This window comes from Streptopelia decaocto, assembly GCF_964273445.1.
Source record: "Streptopelia decaocto genome assembly, chromosome: 12".
NCBI lineage: Eukaryota > Metazoa > Chordata > Aves > Columbiformes > Columbidae > Streptopelia > Streptopelia decaocto.
Genome location: NC_138667.1, coordinates 14,930,259 through 14,955,259, shown reverse-complemented (window position 1 = coordinate 14,955,259; position 25,001 = coordinate 14,930,259). Strand labels below are relative to the sequence as shown.

At 47.2% G+C, this 25,001-nt stretch overlaps 2 protein-coding genes across 2 annotated transcripts in view; both read right to left on the bottom strand.

Annotated features, from left to right (window-relative positions):
- Window positions 1–680: 680 nt before the first annotated feature.
- RARS1 (arginyl-tRNA synthetase 1) lies at window positions 681–18,004 on the bottom strand. The gene is made up of 15 exons (XM_082063998.1): window positions 17,939–18,004; window positions 12,784–12,918; window positions 12,090–12,278; window positions 8,406–8,517; window positions 7,340–7,440; window positions 6,839–6,960; window positions 6,405–6,525; window positions 6,012–6,141; window positions 5,578–5,682; window positions 4,474–4,652; window positions 3,856–3,965; window positions 3,138–3,243; window positions 2,187–2,359; window positions 1,767–2,014; window positions 681–829 (listed from the first exon to the last, which is right to left on the bottom strand). Exons 1-15 carry the CDS (start codon window positions 17,981–17,983, stop codon window positions 720–722), a joined length of 1,986 nt encoding a protein of 661 aa, XP_081920124.1. The 5' UTR covers window positions 17,984–18,004; the 3' UTR covers window positions 681–719.
- Window positions 18,005–19,091: 1,087 nt separating this feature from the next.
- WWC1 (WW and C2 domain containing 1) overlaps window positions 19,092–25,001 on the bottom strand; it is a 66,633-nt gene continuing 60,723 nt past the window's right edge. Inside the window, exons 18-23 of the mRNA XM_082063685.1 lie at window positions 24,465–24,612; window positions 23,603–23,767; window positions 22,100–22,192; window positions 21,262–21,492; window positions 20,335–20,456; window positions 19,092–19,825 (exon numbers count right to left, since the gene is read on the bottom strand). Coding sequence (XP_081919811.1) covers window positions 19,759–19,825; window positions 20,335–20,456; window positions 21,262–21,492; window positions 22,100–22,192; window positions 23,603–23,767; window positions 24,465–24,612 — 826 coding nt within the window. The 3' untranslated portion in view covers window positions 19,092–19,758. The remainder of the gene's footprint in view (window positions 19,826–20,334; window positions 20,457–21,261; window positions 21,493–22,099; window positions 22,193–23,602; window positions 23,768–24,464; window positions 24,613–25,001) is intronic.

Here is a 25,001-nt window from a genome sequence, read left to right as displayed (position 1 = left end):
GCAGACATTCCAACCCGCCTGGACACCTTCCTGTGTACCCTCATGGGTGTTCCTGCTCCATGGGGGGATTGCACTGGATGAGCTTTCCAGGTCCCTTCCAATCCATGACATTCTGTTGATTCTGTGATTGTTAGAATGGCTTTGGCTGGCTATGTCCTCCAAAAGTAGCCGAGTTTATTTTTGAGCCTACTGATAGAACAGCCTTTCCCCTAAGCATATCCACAGCAGAGAAAGGAACCTAAAATGTGACTCAACAGCATTAAAATCCAAAATACGGAGTATTCTAAGGTATAGCCCTTTTTCATTGGCAGAACTTGTTCTCTGACAGGCCACTGCCTTCAAAAGACATACTTGTACTCTAGGTTAGAAGCATGCTGTGTAACTTGTGTCTTTTCAATAGCAAATTTCTACCACCAAAGCTTCAGATGGGTCAGGAGTACCCTACATCCATGGGATCAAGTTAAAGCAGGAGAAAACCCTGAAATCCTCAGAAAGGTAAGTGCAAGTATCATCAGAGTGTTTATATCCCCCTTAATGTGTATTTAAGTTTGGAACTGCAGAGGATCTCACCAGCCCAGATTAGTAGCAGCACCAGGACCTCCCTTCCCTCTTTTCTCCCTCCCTTCCCTCCCCTGCTCTATGTTTCTCTGAACTCCACCCCAAAACACACAGACACCTCCAGTTGTTCATTCCCTTTATTGTCATACCACAGGATGCAGCTACATCCTCTGCACAGGCTTAATCCCCAGGATGTCAAATCCTTTGGCCATGACGGTGGCAGTGGCTTCACACAGCAGCAGCCTCCACATGTTCACCTTCACGATCTGGCCTGTAAAACACCAACACATGACCATGAGCCAGCACTGTGCCCTTGTGGCCAGGAAGGCCAATGATACCTGGGGTGGATTAGAAGGGGGTGGTCAGTAGGTCAGAGAGGTTCTCCTGCCCCTCTACTCTGCCCTGGGGAGACCACACCTGGAATATTGTGTCCAGTTGTGGCCCCTCCGTTCCAGCAGGACAGGGAACTGCTGGAGAGAGTCCAGCGCAGCCACCAAGATGCTGAAGGGAGTGGAGCATCTCCCGTGTGAGGAAAGGCTGAGGGAGCTGGGGCTCTGGAGCTTGGAGGAGACTGAGGGGTGACCTTATTAATGTTTACAAATATATAAAGAGTGAATGTCAGGAGGATGGAGCCAGGCTCTTCTTGGTGACAATCAATGATAGGACAAGGGGTAATGGGTTAAAACTGGAACACAAGAGGTTCCACTTGAATATGAGAAGCAGCTTCTTCCCAGGGAGGTTGTGGAGTCTCCTCCTCTGCAGACATTCCAACCCGCCTGGACACCTTCCTGTGTAACCTCATCTGGGTGTTCCTGCTCCATGGGGGGATTGCACTGGATGAGCTTTCCAGGTCCCTTCCAACCCCTGACATTCTGTGATTCTGTCACAAGAGCTGAAACGCTGCTCAGAACAACTAACAGTGCCTTCCCCGGGGAACCTCATCCGCCCACAGCCTCCCCATGGCACACTGGGCCCTCTCCTGCTCCCCCAAGCCCAGCAGACTGACCAGCCCTCATGTTTCCAGCTGTCTAGTTGCTCAAAACTCTCTGCTCAACCTTCCTGCTCCTGGGCAGATGATGACACAGGCTGTGCCTGCCACCTTCAGTCCTCCCTCTGCAGCAGCAACTAGTGTGACAATGGCCTTCCAGTGCAGGTAAACACGCGGCAGATTGCCCATAGCGTGGTACGTGGCACTGGCCAACACCCACCACTCTGCCTGTCCTTCTCAACGCAGTAGCAGTTGTCGTAGAACTCGGTGAAGGTGGTGGCCAGTTCATAAAGGTAGTCACAGAGCGTGTGCAACAACAAGTCTTCCAGGATCTTCTGCAGGATCTCCGGAAACCTCAGGATGCACTTGCCCAGTTTCCACTCCTTCTCATGGTCCAGGGTGAGCACCTCTTCCCTGGCTGCCTTCCGCAGCATCTGCTCATCAACACTGGCCAGGCGAGCAATGGCTCTGCAGTGAACCAAAACACAGTGTTTTTGAGGGTCCTGTGGGGCTGGCCTCTCTCTAGGCTAGCACAGGCCACCCACTCATCTCCTTGCTTGCCCGGTCCTGGGCTACCAGGCCAGAAGAGAGCGATCAGCCCCGCAACACACCAGGAGAATGTGCCCTGGCAGCAACCTACCTGATCCGTGTGAAGGCATACAGCAAATACGCAGCTGTGTTTCCTCGGTCATCCAGCATCTTGTCAAAGGAGAACACGTAATCGTTTAGTCTGTTGTGGGAGAGATCCGCATATTTAATGCAGCCAAAAGCAACTGATGTCTGGGCAGCTTTCAGCTCTTCTGGTGTGAGGACCTGTTGCAATTTCAGAACAGGTAACAGTCAGGAGGAAGAATGCTACATTAGCATCACAAATTGCAGCACGCAGCCTTGGCCACACAGCAGGGCTCAAGAGGAAAGCCCAGGCCACCAAGGGGATTGTCCCATCAGTGACAGGCTCACACCCACCTTTCCACCTCAGGGCACCAGACAGCCCCACATCAAGCCCCCACTTCTGCTGTCACTGGCCCTGCAGCACTGCCCAGTCTCCACTGGGTCCTTCTACTGCTGAGGGCCCCTGTGCCCCATTGATGTACCATCCTGCCAGACAGGTTGGATGCTCATACTGTGCTCCTGCTTCTTTCAAACTGTGTGTATGTTGCAAACACTAGCCCTCCTACCCTTAGAGAGTGTTTTGCATAGCCACAACACTCATAAAACCACCACTCTGGTGGAACAGTGCACTGTCAGCATGGCAAGCACTTTGTGTCCCAGTCACGTGAGCCCTTGGGAGACACTCAAGGTGTTTTTTTCTGTGCTTCCTCACGTTCCCATTTAAAAAGGTACCTTTCACTTTCACCCTAAGCTGCACAGCACCAGGGAGCTTACAAGCACCAAGGAGCACCAAGCACCTTGCCCAAACTGCTATCAAATAATTGTCCTGATTGTGTACACAAGCCATGTCACCTCCTGGGCAGTTTGGTAGTGTCTCTGTTCTCAGCTCACATCCAGAATGCAGAAACCGTGTGTGGACAAGTTCTCAGGAAGTTCTCAGGAAAGTTCTCAGGAAAGATAAGCAATTTGTCACAACTACCTTGTCCCGTTCCTTGTCTTTTAGCTTGTCCATAGCTCGTTTCAGCCCTTCTTCCAGCAGATCTATAAGACGCACGGTATCTCCTGAACGAGTTTTGAACTTCTTCCTGAAAACAGAGAGCCAAAATGACCACCTGCGCAAGAGGCAAAACGCTTCCACCCTCTGCCTGGGGTGCCACATGTGCCCAGGCACATCCAGGACATACATCAGAACTTCCTGCAGGGATTTCTACTGCCCACACCTTATGGCTTATTAAAAAAACACATGCCCACAAACTCCTCCATACTGAAGAAACTGGTATCACATGGACAGCTACAAAACTGATACAACGCCCATGGGGTGTTTGGGAGGGGTGAACAGGAAGGCTCACAGAACTGTCCCAGCTCCAGACATTAGGCAGGACCCAATAACACTGCCAGACCTCTGCCCAGCAAGTCACCTTTGATTCTGTAACAAACCTGCAGCAAAACCACCCAGTCTGCAATGGCACGTGACCGCCAGAGCACATCGGTTTAACCACAAATCCACAGAGACACGAGGACAACTCTGGAGCACAGGGGCCTGGCTTGCAGATGGGCCACAGGTTCTTTTCCCAAGTGTTTTTTGCTTTTGGCATGCGACATACACACTTGTAAACAAACAAGAGCAAGTCTGCTGCATTCACTCCAACACCCTCTGCAGAGTACATACAGAGGAAAAATTACACCCTAAGACTTACTTGTCTTCTCCCAGCACCACTCCGAACGCAGCATGGGCCACTCTGGTCACTTTGGGATCATACCAGCCGATCATCTGTCCAGCTGCAAACACTGTTTGTAAATGCACCGACTGCAAGGAACAAACACCAACAACTGGTTCTCAAGCCACTCCTCCAGGTGCAAGTTTTCTTCCCAGTTTTATCGTCTTCACAATGCTACTTTCACAATGAGACTTAAAATGTTCCTAGCTCCACAGACAAATTCCCTTTCAGAAAGTTCGGCCTTTCAAAGAATTTTCCTGGCTTACAGAGGCAGCAGCTGGAAAATTCCCACCACTGCTCAGGTACAAAGCTGACAACCTTACATTTCCTCAAGGAGAAAAGACCCCAAAATAAGCAGCACAAACCTTATTCCAAACTCAACCACTGAGATTTAGGCTTCATCAACCTTCAGTGGTAACTGGGTCTCTCCCAAATCAATCAGATCTAGGGGCTCTTCATGGAAATCATCAAACTAGATTCACCATTACAATAAGGACAAGAGTAAATATGCCACCCTAAAACCCCTTTGGTGTTCTGTTGCATCTGTCATTTAACACACTTTCTGATATCTGTACCCGCAGAGGTTGGCATCCTCACCTGGCCGCTGTCGACAACATAAATAAGGATATCAGCCTTCTCCTCGCACAGCCTGTGCCTAAGAGCAGCTAAGTCAGATGTGTCGTATGTGTAACCTCCGTCCGATTTCACGATTGTCAACGGGACAGAGAAACCTGGAACAAACACAATCTTCCGGCCATCATCCACCTGGACAAATCCTAGAAAAGCAAAGGAAAACATTCTGTGTTGCAGCGCACAGCAAGGTTTGTGGGCCAGCGTCAGCAGAAGAGCTTGCCTTCCTGGATGTTACCAGAAAGAAAAGACCATGCACCCACATTATCAAATAATTAATGGCTCACAATATGAAAAGAAAAAAAGAGAGAACTCCCTTGTCAGACAAGTCACTGCACTTCCAGAACTCACACTATGCACAAGGAAGCAGATCTGTACAGATCTGGCTTTACCAGAAGAGACATAATTTGATTTAAAAACTCCTGTCACTGGCATCCAGATCCACCTTTACAGCCACAATAACAGCATCACAGAGTGTGGCGTTAAAGGCAACAGAAACTCTACAGAGATACAACAAGGACTTAGCACAAAGTCTTTCAGAGATAAGACGAGTCTGAACACTTCAGGTGGTGAGACTCAGGAACTGCCAAATCCAAACAGGAACACATAAACACTTGTTACGCTCCATTTGGCTTCTCGCCAGCCTCAAAGTCAACATGATTCAAAAATGCCACAATCTGCACAGAGACTTCTCAAAAGTTCCCACACAGGTACAACACTAAGACTGGGAAGTCTGTCATACATAGCTCCTTGATTATTTACTAAGGATACAATAAAATCCAGTAGTACCTCAACCTATTGCTTACGAATACCACAGACAAACTGCTTTTGGTGTCAGCAAGAAGGATTCAAGCTTTCTAGAATAAAACAGATAAGAACCAATTCTGCTAATGCTTCTCTGGGGGGAAATGCCACAGCAGATCCACTCAGGAAATGTGGCTGAGAAAAACAGCAAGGGTGGGGAACACGCAGCTTTAAAAACATCGGTCCTAAGCCTCGCTGAATAGGAGCAAGGTTACCTCGTTCATCCTGACAGTTGCAGAATTTCTGACTCCGAGACCAAAGCCTCACCTTTATCTTCAAATTCTTTCACAATGTCTTTCATCATCTCATGGTAGAACGATTCCCCTCTCTCTACGAGTGTGACGTCCAAACAGTTGTAGATTTTCTGAAACTCTTGAGGAGGGAAACAGAACAAAATACTTCCATTAAATGCACACAGTGGGAATTAGTGGTGTATGTTTATCAGTGGGCTCAGCAAGTCCCCAAGGTATTTTCCATCTCTTGGTGGAGCCATCAGACTAGGACTCAGGACACAAAAGGGTTCACTGAAAGCCTCCACAGACAGTCCAGTACTCTGGTTGTATCAGCTTTTTTCTTTAAGCTTCCCATAGTAGTGTGACAGTGATTTTCAAATGAAAACTAGAGGATGGGCTCAGCCACAAAGGTGAGGAAAGACACACTGTTCTACTGCTGAGATACGCTTCCGAATCTGGCAAAGTCACCTTTCCGCGACACGTCACAGATCAGCTCCCACGCTTTAATGAAGTCTGGGTTTTTGCTCTGCAGCAGCACCACGCATTGGTAGGCACGTTTCTTAAATTCCTCCTCTGTGTCAAACCGCTTCTTGGATTCCTATGGTGAAACACATAATGAAAAAGCACCTCTGCAACAAGCTAACATTCGTACCCAGCTCTCTGAAGAGGAGGATGCTTACAAAGCCCGTTAATCACGCCCCATACAGACACTCAATACCAGATACCACAATTCACTAGCAAGTGGCAGGTGATAGCAACAATGTATTAACAGTGATTCAATTGTTTTGTTTCCATTTGTAAAGCTCCTCAATCTGCTTTTCAGATGTTGACATGAATATCACACTTATTTGCTACAAATACCTTGTAAAAAGCTTGGAGATCCCCAATGGGAGGAGAAACAGTTAAGTAATCTGGAAATTTGTCTTGGAGGTGAGCGATGAGCATTCCAAACTGGGTGCCCCAATCTCCTAAATGGTTTAACCTTGAAGCAATCAAAGAGCACAATAATAATAATTTCTCAAACATACGCTTTAAAATACATGCATTTTAAAAATATATATTCTAAAAGAAGAAACACCCATAATATCAGAAACCCAAACCAGGCAAGCCCCTGACTTCACTGCAATAAAGCTGCTGCCCATCTTGATTCCTAACCCTGCTACACTTGCTCAGCTTAGTATATACATAAAGGATTACTTGTTACATGCATATAAAAAAGACCAATACAGACCACAGTATAAAGATTGCATAAATTCAGCCCAACCAGCCCACCCCACCCAAAAGTCAACTCTCACCTCAAAACATCATAACCTGCAAATTCAAACAGTCGGCACATACTTTCTCCGATGATGGTAGACCGCAGGTGGCCAACATGCATCTCCTTCGCAATGTTAGGGGATGAAAAATCCACCACCACCTTAGGGGCAGTACCAAAGGAAAACAAACGAATAAAAGGCAGCAGTCATTACCACATCTGTGTGTTTAACGTGGTTTTGCTGTGGGCGCACGGGGAACAAGGCGGCGCAGGCAGAGCAGCACAGGCTCCCAGAACAACCCTGGCACAACTCGCCGTCCCCTGGGGAGCCCTGTCCCTCACCCCCAGGGGCCACACCAGGTACATGCAGCCCACCCCACGCCCCCCCAGCCCCTGGTCACATCCCCCTTTTTCCGCTGTAGCAGCCCCTGCTGCATCCCATCTGCCCAACAAGCCACTTTGGGGGGAATTTCAGGGCTACGTGCCCTCCAGCCCATTTCAGCTACATGGGAACAGGACGCTTGTGTGCTCACTGCTGTACCTTTTTCCTTTTGCCAACAGCCGGTGGTTGAACTCCATTCATCAATAAACTGCTGAGCTGCTTTGACACAAAATCCTTTCTCAAGTGGACGTTGATAAAACCTTTAGAGGAGAAAACCAGCAATGAGGTGGGGCTGCAGAGGTGCCTCAAACACTTTTTGTTTCCTTCCCCCTTAGATTCCTGTTTCCTCGCATCAAGGACAAGAACATATGAAGTCAGCTTGACAAAACAAAAACATTTTTCAGCAACAGGACAACAAAGCTGTCACTAGAAGACAAATCCTGTTCACAGATTATGAAAGTCCATTTCACACCACCACAGCCTTTACTGCAAGCTAGTCCACTGATATAACTTCTTTTTTCACACTGACACTCAAAGGTGTATTTATAAAAACTTTTTATAATGAGAAAATAAATAATCTTGCCAGGGTTTGCAGAATGTATCCTTTTTTAAATTAATATCCTAAACCATGTAGTTTCACACGCTTGTGGGATGACACTTTTAGTTCTCCTGCTTCACAGAGCTAATGAACGAGCTTCTGCCCAAGCACTTGAAGGGCTGCGCCACAAGATTTTTGTTTATGCTGAAGCCCTAAGGAATATGAGCCCTTCTATTTCCTCCTGAGTCACAGGGACAAATCAGATGCAGCAGTTAATAACCTCCAGGCTACTCCAGCATCTCAGTGCTGAGAGGACAAGGTCTCCTCACCATACAAGCAACAGCAAGAGGGCACATGGACTTTTGCTGTGATTTCATAATTGTGGCCTGATCCCCATCACCAACATTTACAGGGGAAAAGCCGGTCCCTTAAGGATCAGTGGAAAAATTGTTAATTAAAGGGCTCAGGATTGGACTTGTCAGTTCTAACAGAGAGACAGGTTTTCTGCTGCTGCACAAGTGTGAGGATACAAAGCTCCCCAAGACGGAAGAAGCTAATTCACCCTGTAACAGCAGCTTTAAATCACAGAAAAGTTGAATACAACTCAGCTTCCCTGGTTACCATCCAGTATAAAATTGTCTTATCAACTTTAAAACATACGAAGTGTGTAACATGAAACTATCTTACCAGGACCAGCAATCTCAACGTTCGCAATGCATTCGTTGGCAGGAATATTTTTTGCTATTTTCTCAGCGATTTCTCGTGGGCTAACCTTCTGTTCCTTGGTTTTGAGCAGTATCTGAAACACAACAAGAAAATCAACTAAAAATCAATCCTCCAAAACATTCTACAGAGTGAAACAGAAAGCATAGATACTGCAGCATTGAAAGGTCCCCATGAGCTTTATGATGCAGAGACACAGACAAAGAAAAACATCTCTAGCAGATTTTACAGATTAGATCAGCTCTTTCTACACAGCAGAAGTCAAATGAGACACAACACATTCACTCCCTTCTGCTAAGGGCAATTCTTCTGTCAGAAGAAAATCTTCCAGGTCATTTTTCAAGAACCTGTTAAGTGGTTTGGTGAAATTCTGTTTCTATAAGGTAGTAAAAGGGACTAATTCTTTAAAAATCGGCACAGCCCTTCACACTGCTTCAAAATCCTGTTCAGCAGTCTCACAGGCAGGCTCAGCTCTGCCAACATCCCTATGTGAAGTTTTGAACCGTGCCTACAATAGGTGCTGAGTGTGGATTCAGTGCAACTCTGCTGATTTATGATTATAACCAACCAAAGCAAACTGCCTTCAGTCCTACCTTAGACTCAAACTTAATAAACAAGTAAATGAATGAATTAATCAAATCCAACAACCCAAGCAAAGATAATCCTAACATTGCCCAATTTTCTTTGAAGACCATCATAAAGACTGCTGGTAAAGTAGCTCTCCTTTTCCCTCTGGACACAAATAGCCCACTGTGAGGAGCTCCAATAACACGATGCAAATTCACATGACAGAATCAAAAAGGTTTGGGTTAAAAGGGACCTTCAAAGATCATCTAGGCCAACTCCACAACTTCTCTGTCCATTCCCAAAGCATCTTCTCATGTAGCTTTCTGCAAATCTTAGAGAAACACCCTTTAGAAGGATTCTGTCAGCTATGCCAACCCAGCCCTTGCAAAGCACTACATTCACACTGTTTAAAACTACCACAACTATTTGTTTCTGAGCACGTGATTTTCCATTCTTACTGTGACGTGTTTGAAAATAATCTGTTGCCTCATTCCCATCAAGGCCACAAGAGCACACACCTGTCAATTCAGAATTTAGACCCACTACTGCTCATATTTGCTAACTTGCGGTGCTGCATAACGTGACTTCTACTGCAGCTTCCTGTTTAACCTGTCACACAGCTGATTGTAACAGGATCCTTACAAGATGGTAAAGGCTTAGAATGGGCAAGAAAATAAAACCTTTGTAGCCTTTAATGCTACTCAAAGTGCAAACTACAGGAAAAATAAATTCAAAACCGGATTATGGGCATGTTATAGCAAATTACAGGCATGTGTGTTATCTGAATCCTTCCAGCAACAGTCACCGTACTCCTATTACTCGAAGGAGCAAGCAGAGCTCCTGGCTCCAATCCCAGGCATGAATATGCTAACGAGTTCCCAGGAAAACAATACCCATTTGTGAGGGCTGCTTCCACATGGGTGCGTTGCAGGGAGAGGCTGCAGCCCCGCACGTATCAGTGCTGCCTCTGGGTCAGGGCCCTTCCTTTCGGTTCCTCGGGCAGCCTCGGTGACCGGCGCTCCAGCTCTGCGCAGGGGACACCCTGGTGGACACAGCTCTACAGGAAGACGTGCCCCATGGTTAAGTCCCGAAAACTTAGGCCAACAGAAGGTACATAACCTGCTGCTCTCAGTGGCAAGTGACTGCACTGCACTCCCTGGCTCTCCTAGACTGATCCACTCCAAGCGAACATTGCCAAGGCCAGGCCCAGCACACACAGCTCGCCTTGCCAGGGAAAACTGCTACAGCCAAGCCCAGTACCAGGAATCGTTATTCACCAGTACAGCTGACAGTGTGCAACTTGAAACCCTGGCTGTTCAGACACTGAGTTATGCGAACAACGTTGACACTGAGAAGCCAGGACTGCTCGAGAATCCCAACCGTGACTTAATTGGGGTAAAGCAGCGGTCAGAGCAATGGCGAAGCTCTGAAAGCCCGTGTCAGTGCAGTCACCCAGGGTGCTCCTCTGGCTGGAGCCCAGTCACAATGTGCTAACAAGACCAAGGGAAGACGACACATATTTGTGAGAGCTGCTTCAGCCTTGGCACTTCAGCCCCAGAGCCTGCTGGCTGGCACGTATCGACACTGCCCGGGAGTCAAACTCATTGTGTCGGGACAACAGACGGAGCGGCTGCGGATGACAAGCTGGGAGAGTAGAATTCCATGTGTGTCAGTGCATGTTCCATGAGCAGATTACCAGTCTAATATATTAATAAAGGTGAATTGGCAACAGAACACTTTAAAAAGAAATGTTGCTTCTGTTGAGATTGCAAAATAAAAAAAGATCTCTAATTGCAAAGGGGCTACCTATTCACTCAAAGGCATCAATTGAAAGTCTGGGCACTTTAGCTCTTAATGCACAACTTTCTTTCTCCCCCACCTCCTGGTTTTACTTCAGCACAGTCCCAGCCAGTCCTGAAGTGTCTCTTATTTTGTTAGGGTTCTCTTTGGCCAAATAACTTCTAGAAAGCAGCAATGCTATCATTTTCAAACTGACAGTTGATGCTAGCCAGGTTAAAAAAACCCCACTGCTTCCTTTCCACACACTTAACAGGTGTTTCTGTAAAGTGGAACCATTCTTACAGTTGCCTGAAAAACCTCCAAGATCAGAACACTGTAACAAAAAAGCCATGTTTCCTGCCTTTTTTTTTAGTTGAAAGAAAATACAGATACCATTAACCATAGATGTGGGGATGCTCACACAGTCAACTCTCAGCTAATGCTGGGATAACAACCACCAATAAGACAGGAGCACAAGCACAAAAATGAGTGCAGAGTACCACACCCAAATTCATCAGAAAGAGCATTTGTCGCAAAACTGGAAATGTTAAAGGAGCACAACAACAATCAGCCCAATCCAGCAGTAGCCAGGGAATTAACAAGAGACTTCTGAAAGAAAGGAGTGAGCTAGAGCAGAAAGATGGACAGTGCCAGAGCAGCAGTTTACACCTGGCTGGAGACTATGAGAAGGTGCTTCCCACGCCATCGGGTGTGTGTTAGTGGGTGGGGGAACCTGCAGCACCCACAGCAACTGGAGGAGTGTGCGACAAGGGGAGCTCGGACCCCAGAGATGGGGCGTGTGTCCGTAACCCAACCACCCCATACGAAGGGGGCTGTGCACACAACTCTGTGCAAAGGTGTGGGAGACATTGTACTTCCCTGCTGTTACAGAAGAGCTTTTAGAGATTTGTAGATATTTAGCAACATTTTGTAAGTGTCCAGAATTTTGATTTATTGTTTTGCTGATACTAGCTCCAAAGATATAGCTCACCAATTGGTAGTTAATTGCACACCACTAGTAAATCAATGCAGCACTTAAATCCTGATTTGATTTAGATCCCATGAACTGAGCAGTTTCGCAGTGACACACATGTAACTCTCTCATATCAGTCATCTCAACAGAAGTTTACAGGTCTGATCTGTGAAGACAAGTGCTTCCCCTGAAATGCCTTTACATACTCACTGGATTCTCATCCCAGAGGCCGCCAACAAGCCTCAAACAGCTCTCACCGTGCTATCACGTAGCTCCCAACAGACAACATCCTCATTTTCTCCTCCCTTTGTAAGATCACTCAGATTTACCTGTGTTATGCCCATGGCGCTGTTACACTGGTAATCCCCAAATTTGGGTTGCTGACTTGGCGTCACTACCAGTGGAGGGTTTTCTAAGTCTGGGTAGGCAGCTTGAATAGCAGCTCCGAAGATCTCCTGCAGACAGCTGTTGATGTTAATCATGCTTTTTGCCATTTTACTTCTTTCCTCTTGAAGGCTCTGAAACAAAAAATCCAGAAGGCACAATTCACAGCATCCGAGGAACTGTTATATCCCACTTCTTCCCTCGGCTGCCTGGCAAAGCATAGCTGGCAGATTTGGCTGACACCTCTGGGCACAGGAGCAACATTTACAACATCAAAATAATGTGATTCAAAAGCTGCTTCTCCCTTCGAACCTCCCAGCACAACCATTTGCCCTGAACGCAGGGCTGTATCATTTCTCCCACCTCTGGCAGTGCTTCTGGTAGCGACCTCAGCTGAGCTGCCCGTTACACAACTTGCCAAGATGTGATGGTGTGGAACCTACTGACACTTTTCATAAAGCAGGTCTCTGTTTAAGGGACCAAGAAATACCTTATGTGCCACCAACAATTAAGGCATCAGAATGCAGAGTGAACAGGCTATCGCACATCACTAGCTGTAACAAACTGACATCATTTATTTAGCTTGTCTTACTGAGAACAAAACCCACATGCTACATCATTAATTCTTTATTGCCTTACCTTTCGAAGGAAATTTAACCGATACTTAAGTTTTGCGTTTTCGTCTCGCAACCCTTCCAAACTCGGGGAGACTCCCAAGCACCCAAAGTTCTTCAGACGCTCTATTTCTGCAGTTAACAACTTGATCTCGTTTTCCTGAAAAGCAAATTAAATTTCACACAGTAATTCTTGGGGTGGGGTGACAGAAGGTGAGGAGCTGCAAGGTCTCACATACAGTTTTAGTTTAGCCTCATAAAGATAACAGCAATGACGTGTAAATTGAATAATTCCAAACAACTGATGTTTAAAGGTGGTTCCTATTTGTGTCTAAAACAAGGACCCTGAAACAGTCTAAAAAAAGTCAGTAAGACCTCACTAACATTAAGACAGAAGTGCAAGACAGACAACAGGTCATGTTATCAAAACATGTTCCCAAAATAAGCACTTTCTACAGCTTTTAAAATCTAATAAAGATATCAAATGAAGTGACTCAAAACTCCGTAAAGCTCCTCCAGCCGGTTTCACCATCTCATAGGCCACGGTTTCTCTTCCAGAGGATGAAACCACAACCACTCACACAACTCCAGCAAGCTCAGACACCAGCTGGTTGGAAGCTGCTGAACGGAGCAGAAATTCTCCTCGCCCCACGACCTAAAAAAACCCAAATACATGAAACCTCATCGCTGGTCTCCATCTGTTGTCCTCTCCCATAACAGGCGCTGTGCCCACCAGCCACAGAATTAAAGAATTAAAGCCACTCGATGCTGCAGGGAGCACCCGCTAGCCCCTCACCTGCCTGTGCAGGCCCCCCAGCCCCAGAACACCCATGGCAGGAGCCAGCTCAGGCTGTTGCTGCAGTCAAACAGGCCACCAACCCCCATCAAAAAGGGCTCATTTGCTTTGTTGCTCTTGAAACAATCATAATATTTAAATAAGGAAAAAAAAAATAGGCCCATCAAATCTTCTGGTCTTATACGTCCACCTGAACAACAGCTCCCACAAATGCCACTAGCACCGCAGACACTCGGAAAGCCTCAGCTGAGCCAAAACATTCTTAAGATTGGGCTGTTGGTGGAGCAAGCTCAAAATGAGAACTTCTGTGGTCATTCTTCATTTGCGCTCCAGCTTCCAGCACACTTGACAGCCTCAAGGCCTCCTCTGCTACAGGAGAACAGGATGCTTGCTGCACATTCAGATGGGAAGGAAAAAAGCCTGTATCAAAACCTCTGGTTTGGCATTTAGCCAACAAAACACACTGAACAGCACAGCTGGATCTCAGAAATAACTCACTTCAAATAGACCATTGCACCTTTTCCTTTTGCAGCATACTCCTTTCTTTAACCCAAGGCAGACACTCTAAAAATCAGGCTTTTTTTCTCTCACATACATATACATACCTTCCCTCATTTAACCAACACAAAATACATTTTTTCTTATTTTCAATTTTTCTTACTGGCCTGAACTGGTAGCGTTTTATGTAACATGCAGACCCATTTGCAAAATGTTCAGACTGAACTTCAAGTTTAAAACAGCACAGGAGAGATTTAATTGCATTGTTTTACAGTTGCTTTGCTATCAGTTTAAGCACGTGTTATAGCGGCAAACTGACTTAAAGGCCTTAACACTGGAGCAGTGACGTGTAACTCATCCCCCTCAAGCCTACAATGTGCTTTAAGAAAAGCACAAAGATATCTCCTACTCTTAATATCAAATTATCTGTAAATTATTGTCTGCCTGGTATTACCTTCTCTCTAGTGAAGTCACCAGCTTCAGAACATGTTAGCAAGACCCTTAGGAAAGTTTTGCATTGAGGACAAATGTTGTCCAGATCCAGAAAGTTGCATTCTGCTTTTGAAACTAAAATCACTACATATGGAAGCCAACAAGCATCTCACGTGTATTCCTCCTGCATTAAAAGACTCCCCCAAAGCTATAGCCACCCAGATATTTCAGTACCATTGGTAAACTTTCAGAACAGAAATTCGGTTTGGATGTTGCTCCATAATCACAAATGTCTCTGGCCCAGACTGGCACATTTTCCTCTCCTGTTTTGTGCTCCTCTCCTGCAGAAGGTTTCTGTAGCAGGCTTTTTGTTACTTGATCATGAACTGAAAGCAAAAAGGCTTCACCACGGTGCTCTAGCTGCCTATCCCAATATTGCTCCTGCCACTTCACTCTCCATTTTTCTGCTCATTAACAGCTCACACTGATGATGAAATGAGCTTTTTATTCAAAACCATGCAGCAGAAAAGCCTGAACTCAGCAATGATTACACTGGCTTACGATCACCGCAGCTGGGTCCCCAGTTCCTGGGTCAGTCACGAGGGGAACAAGACCCGTGACCGTCCTCTCTCTGGTGACCAGGGACAAGACATGAGGAAACTTAAAGAAGCTGCACTGGGGGAAGTTCAGATTGGACGTGAGGAAAAAGTTCTTCACTGAGAGGGTGGTGGTCACTGGAATAGGCTGCCTGGGAAGTGGTCACAGCACCAGGTCCATCAAGAGTTCCAGGAGCATCTGTCTGGACGATGCTCTCAGTCACACAGTTTAGTGTTGGGTAGTCCTTTGAGGGACAGGGAGTTGGACTCAGAGATCCTTACGGGTCCCTTCCAATTTGAGACATGCAATGATTCTCTGACCCTCACACCCATAACCACGCTGCTGAGCTTGCTGGACACTCGTCTTTAGACATTCACATGCAATAAATGCCCCTTATCACAGCAACTTATGATAAAGTATCTATGAATGTCAGATATTAAAGGGATATTATAAACACTACATTATTTCTGAAAAACAAACCATTACATTAAACTACAGACACTCTGCTCTGGCAGTACCATCCAAGTGAGGGAGAAAAGGCCAATACAGCTCCCATCTACAGAACGTGTAACTGCAAAAAGGAAGGAAAAAGCTGCTGTTTGGGACATGAAGTGTTCTACCTGCCCAGCCCTGGATATATCACAACTTGTCAGTAAAGGGCCATACCTGATGACCACCTCATGAGAAGCTGTGGGAATTACATAAGGCCATGCTGACATCTTCAAGGGCTCTTTGGTCAGCTCAGTACTAGAAATCTTCCCCTCACCTGTGAATACAAAAAAACTATAGCTTTTTTCATAGGACCAAGATTATCCTTGCATTTTCCCTTAGTGTATAAGAATCTCTTCCAAAGACTACTGAATTAACAAGAACTAGCATAGGCTCCTGTCTCTGGGCTTTAGTATGATAGAACTTTTCATCTTCCTTCCCCTCCCTTCTTGCCTCCTGCACGGTTTGCTCTCTGCTCCTACTCTCTGAGCTGGCTCAGTGCAATAACTCACACGCTCTTTGCTGGGTTATTTTCCCAATGATTCCTTTTGCCCTCTCACAAAGTGCTCCAGGACATGCTGCAGCGCCAGGGAGCATGCTGCTGGGAGCGAGGTGACAGGCAGATTCCACATGGCCTCCTTCAGACTCCTGGAGTCAAAGAGCCAAACACTGTCTCTCTTGCTGTGCTTCAGAGTGACTGGGATTTGCTTATGGACTAAAGACCAGACAGCAGTGACAGCAAAGGGAGAACCACTCTGCCGGAATACTCGAGATGTCCTTCCTCACCCAGCAGCTATAAAGGACAAACACAAAGGCAAAAAGGAGTTGCAGAGATTCAACAGGCAGATTTATTGTCATATGTTTGAATTGTGAGTAGAAAACACACTGAAAAGTTGCTTAAGAGCACATGTATGGTAGGCAAAAAACAAACGTCAAATGTCCAGAATATGTCAGTTACGTACTCTTGGGGCAATATATGAGAAGTTAACCTGCAGGACTCAAAGTTCTCCTGAAGCTGTCTCTGTACTCTATTGTCAATATCAGTCATTGACTAGGATATACCCGGTAGTCAGATTTTATTATTATTATAGTCACTGAAAAGAGAATGGGTTGTCACAATCTTTTTTCCCAACCCAAAGCACGTTATTGCCGCAATAATCCTGAGAAAGCCAGGGCTGCCTCAGCACACCTGCCATGCAGCTGGGACATCCTGCCTGGGTACCACAGCTCAGGGAATGGCACCAAGAACCTGGCTGGTGACACACACCGTGTCTGACAGCTTCTCACTGCTTTTTGTTTGGAAGTTCTTTGCAGAACTTCATCTTGAACCCATACCCTCACTGGAAAGTGCTATGAGCTGAACCACAGCCATAAGCACACAACACAGGGGCCGGGGAATGAGAGCACTTTAGAATCATTTCAGTTGGAAGAGACCCTCAGGAGTGAGTCCAACCATAACCTAACCTCACTCTGGCACTAAACCATGTCCCTAAGAACCGTGTCTAAACACCTTTTAAACCCCTCCAGGGATGGTGACTCCACCACTGCACTGAGCAGCCTGTTCCAATGCCCGACAACCCTTTCGGGGAAGAGTCATTCCCTAATATCCAATCTAAACCTCACCTGGCACAACTTGAGGGCATTTCCTCTCGTCCCATCACTTACTACTTGGGATAACAGCCCAACACCCTCCATGTCCCAACCTCCTTTCAGGTAGTCCTAGACAGCGATCAGGTCTCCCCTCAGCCTCCTGTCCTCCAGGCTGAACAGCCCGAGCGCCCTCAGCCGTTCCCGTCACAGTTGTGCTCCAGGCCCCTCACCAGCTTCCTCAACTCCTCTGTACTCTCTCTAGTACCTCAACGTCCTCTTTATGATGAGATGACCCAAAACTGAGCACAGGATTCAAGGTGTGGCCTCACCAGTACAGTGGCACAATCACTTCTTTAGTCCTGCTGGCCACACTATTCCTGATACATGCCAGGATGCTCTTGGCCTTTTTAGCCCCCTGGCTCATGTTCAGCCGCTGTCACCAACACCCCCAGGTCCCTCTGCCAGGCACTTTCCAGCCGCTCTTGCCCGAGCCTGCAGCGCTGCCTGGGCTTATTATTTTCCTCTCTTTCTCCCGGGCAATGAGAGCAGCTGCGGAAGGTGCTCAGCGCCCGGCTCCCCCCGGGACCGGCCTCTGCACCCCAGCGTCCGGCGGGGCCTCGCTCTGCCCACCCCCGCCTCGGCCTACACGGACCCGGAGCCCCCCGACCGCAGCCCCTGCCCGGCGGGCCCGCCCGTCCCCTGCGCCCCAGAGAGCCCGGGCCCTCCAGCGCCTCCCCCGGCGGGCCCCGCCCCCGCCGTGTCCCGCCCGGTCCCGCACCTGCCGCGCCAGCCGAGCTGCGGACTGCGCCACGCGCGCCTCCATCCTCCGGCGACCGGAATCGGTACGAGCAGAAGCGGAAAGCGCGGGAGGCGGGGGAGACTGGCGCTCTGCGGCAGCGCCCCCGAGCGGCGGGGAGGGCCCGGGCAGCGTCCTGTGTCCGCCGTGCCCCGCGGGGGGTCCGGCCGGGCCGGTGTGTGCGTGTGTGCGGAAAGAGGCCACATGGAGGAAAAACCACCACATCCCTCGGGCCGGCGCTGAGAGACGTTCCCGGAGCCCTGAGCACAGCAGACGGGTCAGCGATGGGCACCGGGCTGCGACCTCGAAAGCTCATCCAGTGCAACCCCCCCATGGAGCAGGAACACCCAGATGAGGTTACACAGGAAGGTGTCCAGGCGGGTTGGAATGTCTGCACAGAAGGAGACTCCACAACCCCCCTGGGCAGCCTGGGCCAGGCTCTGCCACCCTCACCGGGAAGAAATTTCTTCTCAAATTTAAGTGGAACCTCCTGTGTTCCAGTTTGAACCCATTGCCCCTTGTCCTGTCACTGGTTGTCACTGAGAAGAGCCTGGCTCCGTCCTCCTGACACTCCCCCTTTCCATATTGATCCCCATGAATGAGTCCCCCCTCAGTGTCCTCTTGTCCAGCTCCAGAGCCCCAGCTCCCTCAGCCTTTCCTCACACGGGAGATGCTCCACTCCCTTCAGCATCTTTGTTGCCCTGCGCTGGACTCTCTCCAGCAGTTCCCTGTCCTTCTGGAACTGAGGGGCCACAACTGGACACAATATTCCAGGTGTGGTCTCCCCAGGGCAGAGCAGAGGGGCAGGAGAACCTCTCTGACCTACTGACCACCCCCTTCTAACCCACCTCAGGTACCATTGGCTTCCTGGCCACAAGGGCCCAGTGCTGGCTCATGGTCACCCTGCTGTCCCCAGGACCCACAGGTCCCTTTCCCCTACACTGCTCTCTAATAGGTCATTCCCCAACTTACACCAGCTACATCACAAAAATGCCTCGTCTGCAGGATTTACAGAGCGAGACACATTCAAAGCTCCTCCAGCCACTGACAGAAAAGAAACAAAACAAAATGTACATGCTAGGTGATTAGAACATTCACACAAAACAAAAAGCAAGAAGGCAGGTTTGTCCAGAAAGGTCACTTTATTGGAAAAACCTAAAATGGACTTAAAACCTGCAGCCCTCCTCCCACAGCAGTGGTTTCAATGGGCTCCCCAAGTTACCTTCACAGCCCCGTTACAGACATGAGCTGCGGTACAAATGTTAAAAGTGCAAGTATTCTGAACGTCACACCCACTTTTATGACCCAGCAGGGAACACAAACGCTTCACAGCTCACAGAGAATTCGTTCACAGCACTCAGGAGTCAGAACAGGCTCCCTGCATTCCTCACAGGGCACAAAACACACCACTCAGAGGAGAGTCCGATGCAGAACACCATAGAAGATAGGGGTGAGGTTCCTTCAAATTTATTTTATTGCAGTAAAACCTCTAAAAGGCAGAGCTGTACAAAAAGTCTAAACAGCATTATTTAAGAATAACAGCACCTTACGCTGCATTTGTTCTTATTTAAAATTCTATTTCCCAAAAATACATTCCTAAATATACAAACTATACAATCTTGTTCACTTTAATGCTGGTTTCTGTGATGATATAACTTTAACCTAAAAATCTTCAAAACATCCACATACTGACAAAAGCTCTAATATACAAATGCCTTGGTACCTTCATAAAACCACATAAATAACTTCAAAACCCAAACTGCATTTGTAGAATTGTCCGGAAAGCAAATACTTTATGGTGATCACACATCGTCCGCAGAGAGCGTTGGAATGTTTACCCTCGGCCGCGTGAAAAATGCCATTTTCTCTCTAAAAAAAGATGATCAGTCGTTAATGTCCATCATCCACGTTAAAATTCATCCCGCCAGCTGTCACCACACAGAACAGCAGCACCTCCTCGCACCACCTACACCTCTTATTTATGTACCAAACATGGAGTATCCCCACAGTTAAACTGCCCACTCTGACCGTATCAAATGAGCACTTCGGAAAGGCTCAGGGGTTTTGCCTTTCTAGGCGCATTACTCAGGGAAGCAAAGGGCTGCTTCTGTATTAAACAAAGGATTTGTGACTTTATTGCTGGGTGGGGAATGACCCGGAGCACGGCCGGTTGCTTTGAGCTCACATGCAGCGCTGCAGCTCCTTTCCCCGACCCTCACACCTTAGACTTTGAAATAAAACTACAGAAATCTTTGTTTAAGCTGAACAGTGAAGTACTTTTACACAGATGAGCCTTCCTCATCAGCATCTTAGTCACCCTTAGAGAAATCAGGGTAGCAGTCAATTTTCCCTCCCCGTTCCCAGCCAGCTGTACTTACCGGAATGACTGAACTTCCAGGGGCTCCTTGCGGCTCTGCCCGCGCAGCCTGTGGACGTCCTTGGCCGCAGCTCGCATCATCTTATCGGCCTTGAGCTCACACTTATGTTCCGTTCTTTCCACCTAAACAAATAATGGAAAAGAGCCATTTTGTGTTTCCAGGAGGAATCATTTTGCCCCAGCTCATCTCCAAATACAGCGGTATTTCAGCTGCAGGTCTAAGGGGTCTGGAAGCTGCTGACTCAGGAAATCACAAGCCACAGAAACTAACCCAAAGGTTTCTCAGGTAACCACTGGCACGGAGAGAGGTTTTTGTCAGCTCTTCCAGCCCTTTGGTAAGAACTATGGGTGCTGTCTGCACCTTCTTCGTAGCTTCTTGTTATATTTTTTTAAGCCAGCAGATCAGCTCACACAAGAACGTGGCAACCCACATTCCAGCTGTGCCCCAAAGTGCACCTTGTACCAACTCACTCCTACCCCTGGTGCCACCATAACTTTGTTTCTGCCCAGTGCCAGCAGAGGTGCTCTGATAAATCACAGACATTGGGAAGGAGCCCTGTAAAAGTCTGCTATCATCTGACTTAATATGCATGAGGATCCTATTCTAAAACCAAGCATCATCCAAGCACAAGTTCCATGCAGCCATTATGCCTCTCAGAAGGATCAAGACCCACAGCTGCTGTCTTCTCAACCCTCCCACATGTGGGAAGGCAGGCACAGACTCTGCAGCGTGTGAACACTACACCTGAGAACAACCAGACCCTCAGGTACTGCGGCTTCTGTCACCAATCACTTGGTGGAGCAGTAAGGAGAAGACACGAGTGACTGTCATGCTGAAGCTTCATTTCCTGACTGTCCAAAGTCTCCTGTATCTGAAACCTCGTTTCTCAAACATCTTGAATAAAATCCAAGGGCAGGTATTACTCACTCGTTTTTCCACGAGCCTCAGCAGCAGTCGAAATCTCTCATCATCCTTCACCCACTGCGGCAACTCTTTTTCACCCTGACTTTGAGCTTGTTCCAGTTGTTCCTTCAGTTCCCTCAGCACCGAGATCTCCTGAACCAGCCGGTCATGCCAGGTTTTTGAAGCTTGTAGGTCCAGCTCAAGGTCTAGTGAAGTGCGGATTAGGCGCTCTGTACCGAAGGACTTGATTGAAGGCTGGAAAAGAAGGGGTGTGTAAACACAGTGATAAGAACTGTCCTGACCACCCTCCACAAAACGGCCCAATACATCATGAGACCCATTTTCTCCACACTTCTCTTGGCACAAAGCATCTCCATTGACCAAAAAAACATCTCTTTAGGAGCTCGGCACCAGTATTCAGGGGGAATTTCAGTGCTTGCCATCACAACAGGCACATGGGTTCATGGTGTGACATGGAGTCACCATAACAGGGTCACCTGAGCATCTGAGACACCATCCTCCTCACCCTCCACCCCAGCTCCTCCCATTTAATCCTAAGTACTTACGAATTTCACAACAATAAACATGGGAAAACTATTTGTGCTGCTTCTGCACTGGTAAAATAGAAAATACGAGGAACCATATTCCTAAGGTGATCATTCTAAATTACTTCCACCTTAAACATTCCTGTCCTATTCTGATGTATCAAAGTAGCCTTGCGAGGCTTCTCACACACAAACAAAAGGTTGTGAATGAAAACACATGGCAAGTGATGTATGTTTGCAAATTATTCCTTTAAAATAGATTTCTGTTTTCTGCAAGTGTCTATGCTAGAGAAAAAAATGAGTGGTGAGTTTTTTACCCGTTTCACTCTGACACTTCGCCTCTCCATTGCATTTCGAACAAAGGGGGGCTTTTTGGATAGCGTTGAACTGTCACTGTCACTGCGATTCAGCTGAAAATGAAAACCACATATTTTTCATGAAACAAATACAAACAGTGCACACACACATTATTAGCAAGATCAGAGGGTTCTGTGTTTATAAGCAGTGACGTAAGCAGAACTCTGAAGTTTTGTGAAAGGTCACAGCAGACAGCTGCTACCCCCATCTGAGTGCACAACATGCAATCCACAGCCAGGTCCCACCAGGAGCCTTGAACTCTGTCCCTTTTTGGGAATAGACTGCGTGGAAGAAGAGACACTATGGTAGGGTATAATATGGGACCCTACCCCACTGCCCTTCTCCTGTGGAAGTAACTGCGCTGGGCAAAACAGCCTAGAAAAATAAACTCTAGGTAATAAAAAAATACTCTTTTCTAGCAGCTGTGAAACATGGGGCTATTTTGAGATTTCTCTTTTCTCCAGTGACCTGCACTTCAAGCTAGTGGTGCCAGAGGTAGGTTTACCTGTAAGCTATCCCCCTGGGTTTTTCAACTTCAGAGTTGTCGTGTTACACACACACACAGCCTGCCTTCTTCTGTGACTGTCTCCAGACCCTTTAAAAGAGCTCAGCTCAAGTTGGGTTTAATTCCCTTCTCATGCTCCTTCCAAAACTTGGGGGTGGGAGGGAACAGGCGTGTGGGACCTGCATGTGCTGGGACATGGTGCCTCCTCCACCCAAGCACTGCTGCAAATTTAATAAGTTCCTATGGAAGCACCTGCTTCTGAATTGGAGAAACCTGCACATCAAATTTGGTTTGGCTGTACCAAGAGCATGCCCACTTAGGAGAGGCCATGTGTGATTAAAGGCGGTGCTCGCTTATTTGCAGATTCCATTAAAAGATGAGTTATAGTTTAGGCTGACCCTCCATCCAGGAAATAAATGTGAACAAACATTTCAAAGCAGTGGAAGTGACAGACTGACCCAGCCTGTTCAGTTACCTTCAGACAAAGCACACCAGACACTTCCGAGCTTCCACAATTTTTTTGCTGACATTATCAGCCGTTTCTACTATTCCCTTTCTATCAAGGTCTCCTGTTCACCTCATCTGAAGTCAGGTAGACACAGCTACGTCAGTTCAAGTTAGCACAGAATAATCCTAAAGCAGCAGGAAAAGGTTTGATATGCAGCTTATTCATCCCTGTCTTACAGCGGCCCTTCCAGGTTAGTCTGGGCATCTCAACGTGCTGCATGTACCGCAAGCACACGTGCACACACATGTTTTATAAATTTGTGCTCAATATTATAAGTGCCCAGGAAAGATACTGCCTAGGAGGTGAGGACAGAGCAACTTCTGAAGTCAAAGTGGGAGAGAAGAAAACAGTGTCAGGTCACTGTGAAAATTTTAGACTAAGTGAACATTGTTATCGTGCATTCATTAATGGAAACCTGTATTTATAACCCCAAGACTGCATTTTCCTTACCCGACACACATACTGACTTTGTGGTCCTGGTGAAAATGTTTTCGAGCGGATGATAGTGCTACCTCTGACAAACTGAGTTTGGGGTGGATTTGCTGCCCTTTTGTCTTTCGGACGCACTACGGTAGAAGACTGTGCGAGGTTCTCCGTGTTCGTTTCTTTATCCACCTGGAAGACAGATGCCGCGGTGTGAATGCCAGCTTGCCATCTCACCAGTGACACACACCCACGCCTGCCTGAGACACCTGTGACACGTCTCCGCTTTCAGTCCCAGGGGCGTCACATTCAAAACCACATATTCTTTAGCCCCTTTCATGCAGGGTCTCCTGAGACCGCCCTCTTTGAACTCAGCTGCTGCTACATTAACTGTATCGCTCCCTACGGGCTGTGGCCATTGATTGCTGTTCAACACAACTGACCCCAACGAGCTTCGCCTGTTGATTCAGCACATCAACGTGACCTGTCGACCTCCCAGCAAACAAAGGTATGATTTTTAACACCATTCCCTTACTTGTGCATCTGCAGCAAAGATCCAAATCACTGAATGTACGTGCACAGAGCATGTGTACAGCACATCTGTCAGACTACAAGTATATTCAGAATTAAATGAGGTCAAAAGCCACTATCACATTAATGAAAACAGTTTTCACGAGCAGCAAAAAGGAGGCACGAAGCAATGCCATATTAACTGTGGAACAAAGTGGTCATGTAGAGTTATTCAAAAGATTTCAGGTAGATAAACATTTAAATATCAGTGATGAACTTTCAAGTAACAGCTATAGCCTTGCTCAGCTCAACAGCAACCAGTCAGCTGGGCAATGGGAAGCTTTACTCATCTTTCTGTTCAAAAGGCCTGCAATGTTACCTTCACTGCTATTTCCATGTGCAGCTGGGAATCCAGACTTTCTTCTGTTTCCCACAGCGATTTTCCGGCACAGAACTCCTCCTCCTCCTCTGCTTCATTTTCACTGATCTCGTCCTGTTCTTCCTGATCAGGAACCTCTTCGTCTTGCCTGTTAAGAACAGCTTTGTTATTGAACTGGCCTGTTGTGGACAATACTCTGGTACTGCAGCAGGAGCTACCGCCCGTAAGCTGCTGGGCAGAAACATGTCCCAAGGCAGCTGGTTGTACCTGGCAAGTCCCGTAGCCACTGACATTACACAAACACAGATTTATAAGGCAATAATTGAAACTGGAGTGAAACTGCAACCATTACATCCAAAAACTTCATACCGATCCCGCTTCAAAGGAATCAAGCTGAGGGTTCAGCCGTGTGGTCGGAGCATAAGGTGAGTACATCTTAAGGGAAGCTCTCAGGATGCCATTAGTCTTAGTTTAAAAAGTGATGCCAAACAAAATTGAAATATTGTTTTAACATCCTTTTCAGGTCCTTTGAACTCA

Bases quoted from the DNA above. Each gene is read 5' to 3' on its own strand.
- RARS1 (XM_082063998.1), bottom strand. From the start codon at position 17,983: ATGGAGGCGCGCGTGGCGCAGTCCGCAGCTCGGCTGGCGCGGCAG. The intron at 12,919-17,938 runs GTGCGGGACCGG...TTTGCTTTTCAG, and splicing joins CAGCTCGGCTGGCGCGGCAG to GAAAACGAGATCAAGTTGTT. The intron at 2,015-2,186 runs GTAGGTTGCTGC...GGTTCACTGCAG, and splicing joins TATGCCTTCACACGGATCAG to AGCCATTGCTCGCCTGGCCA.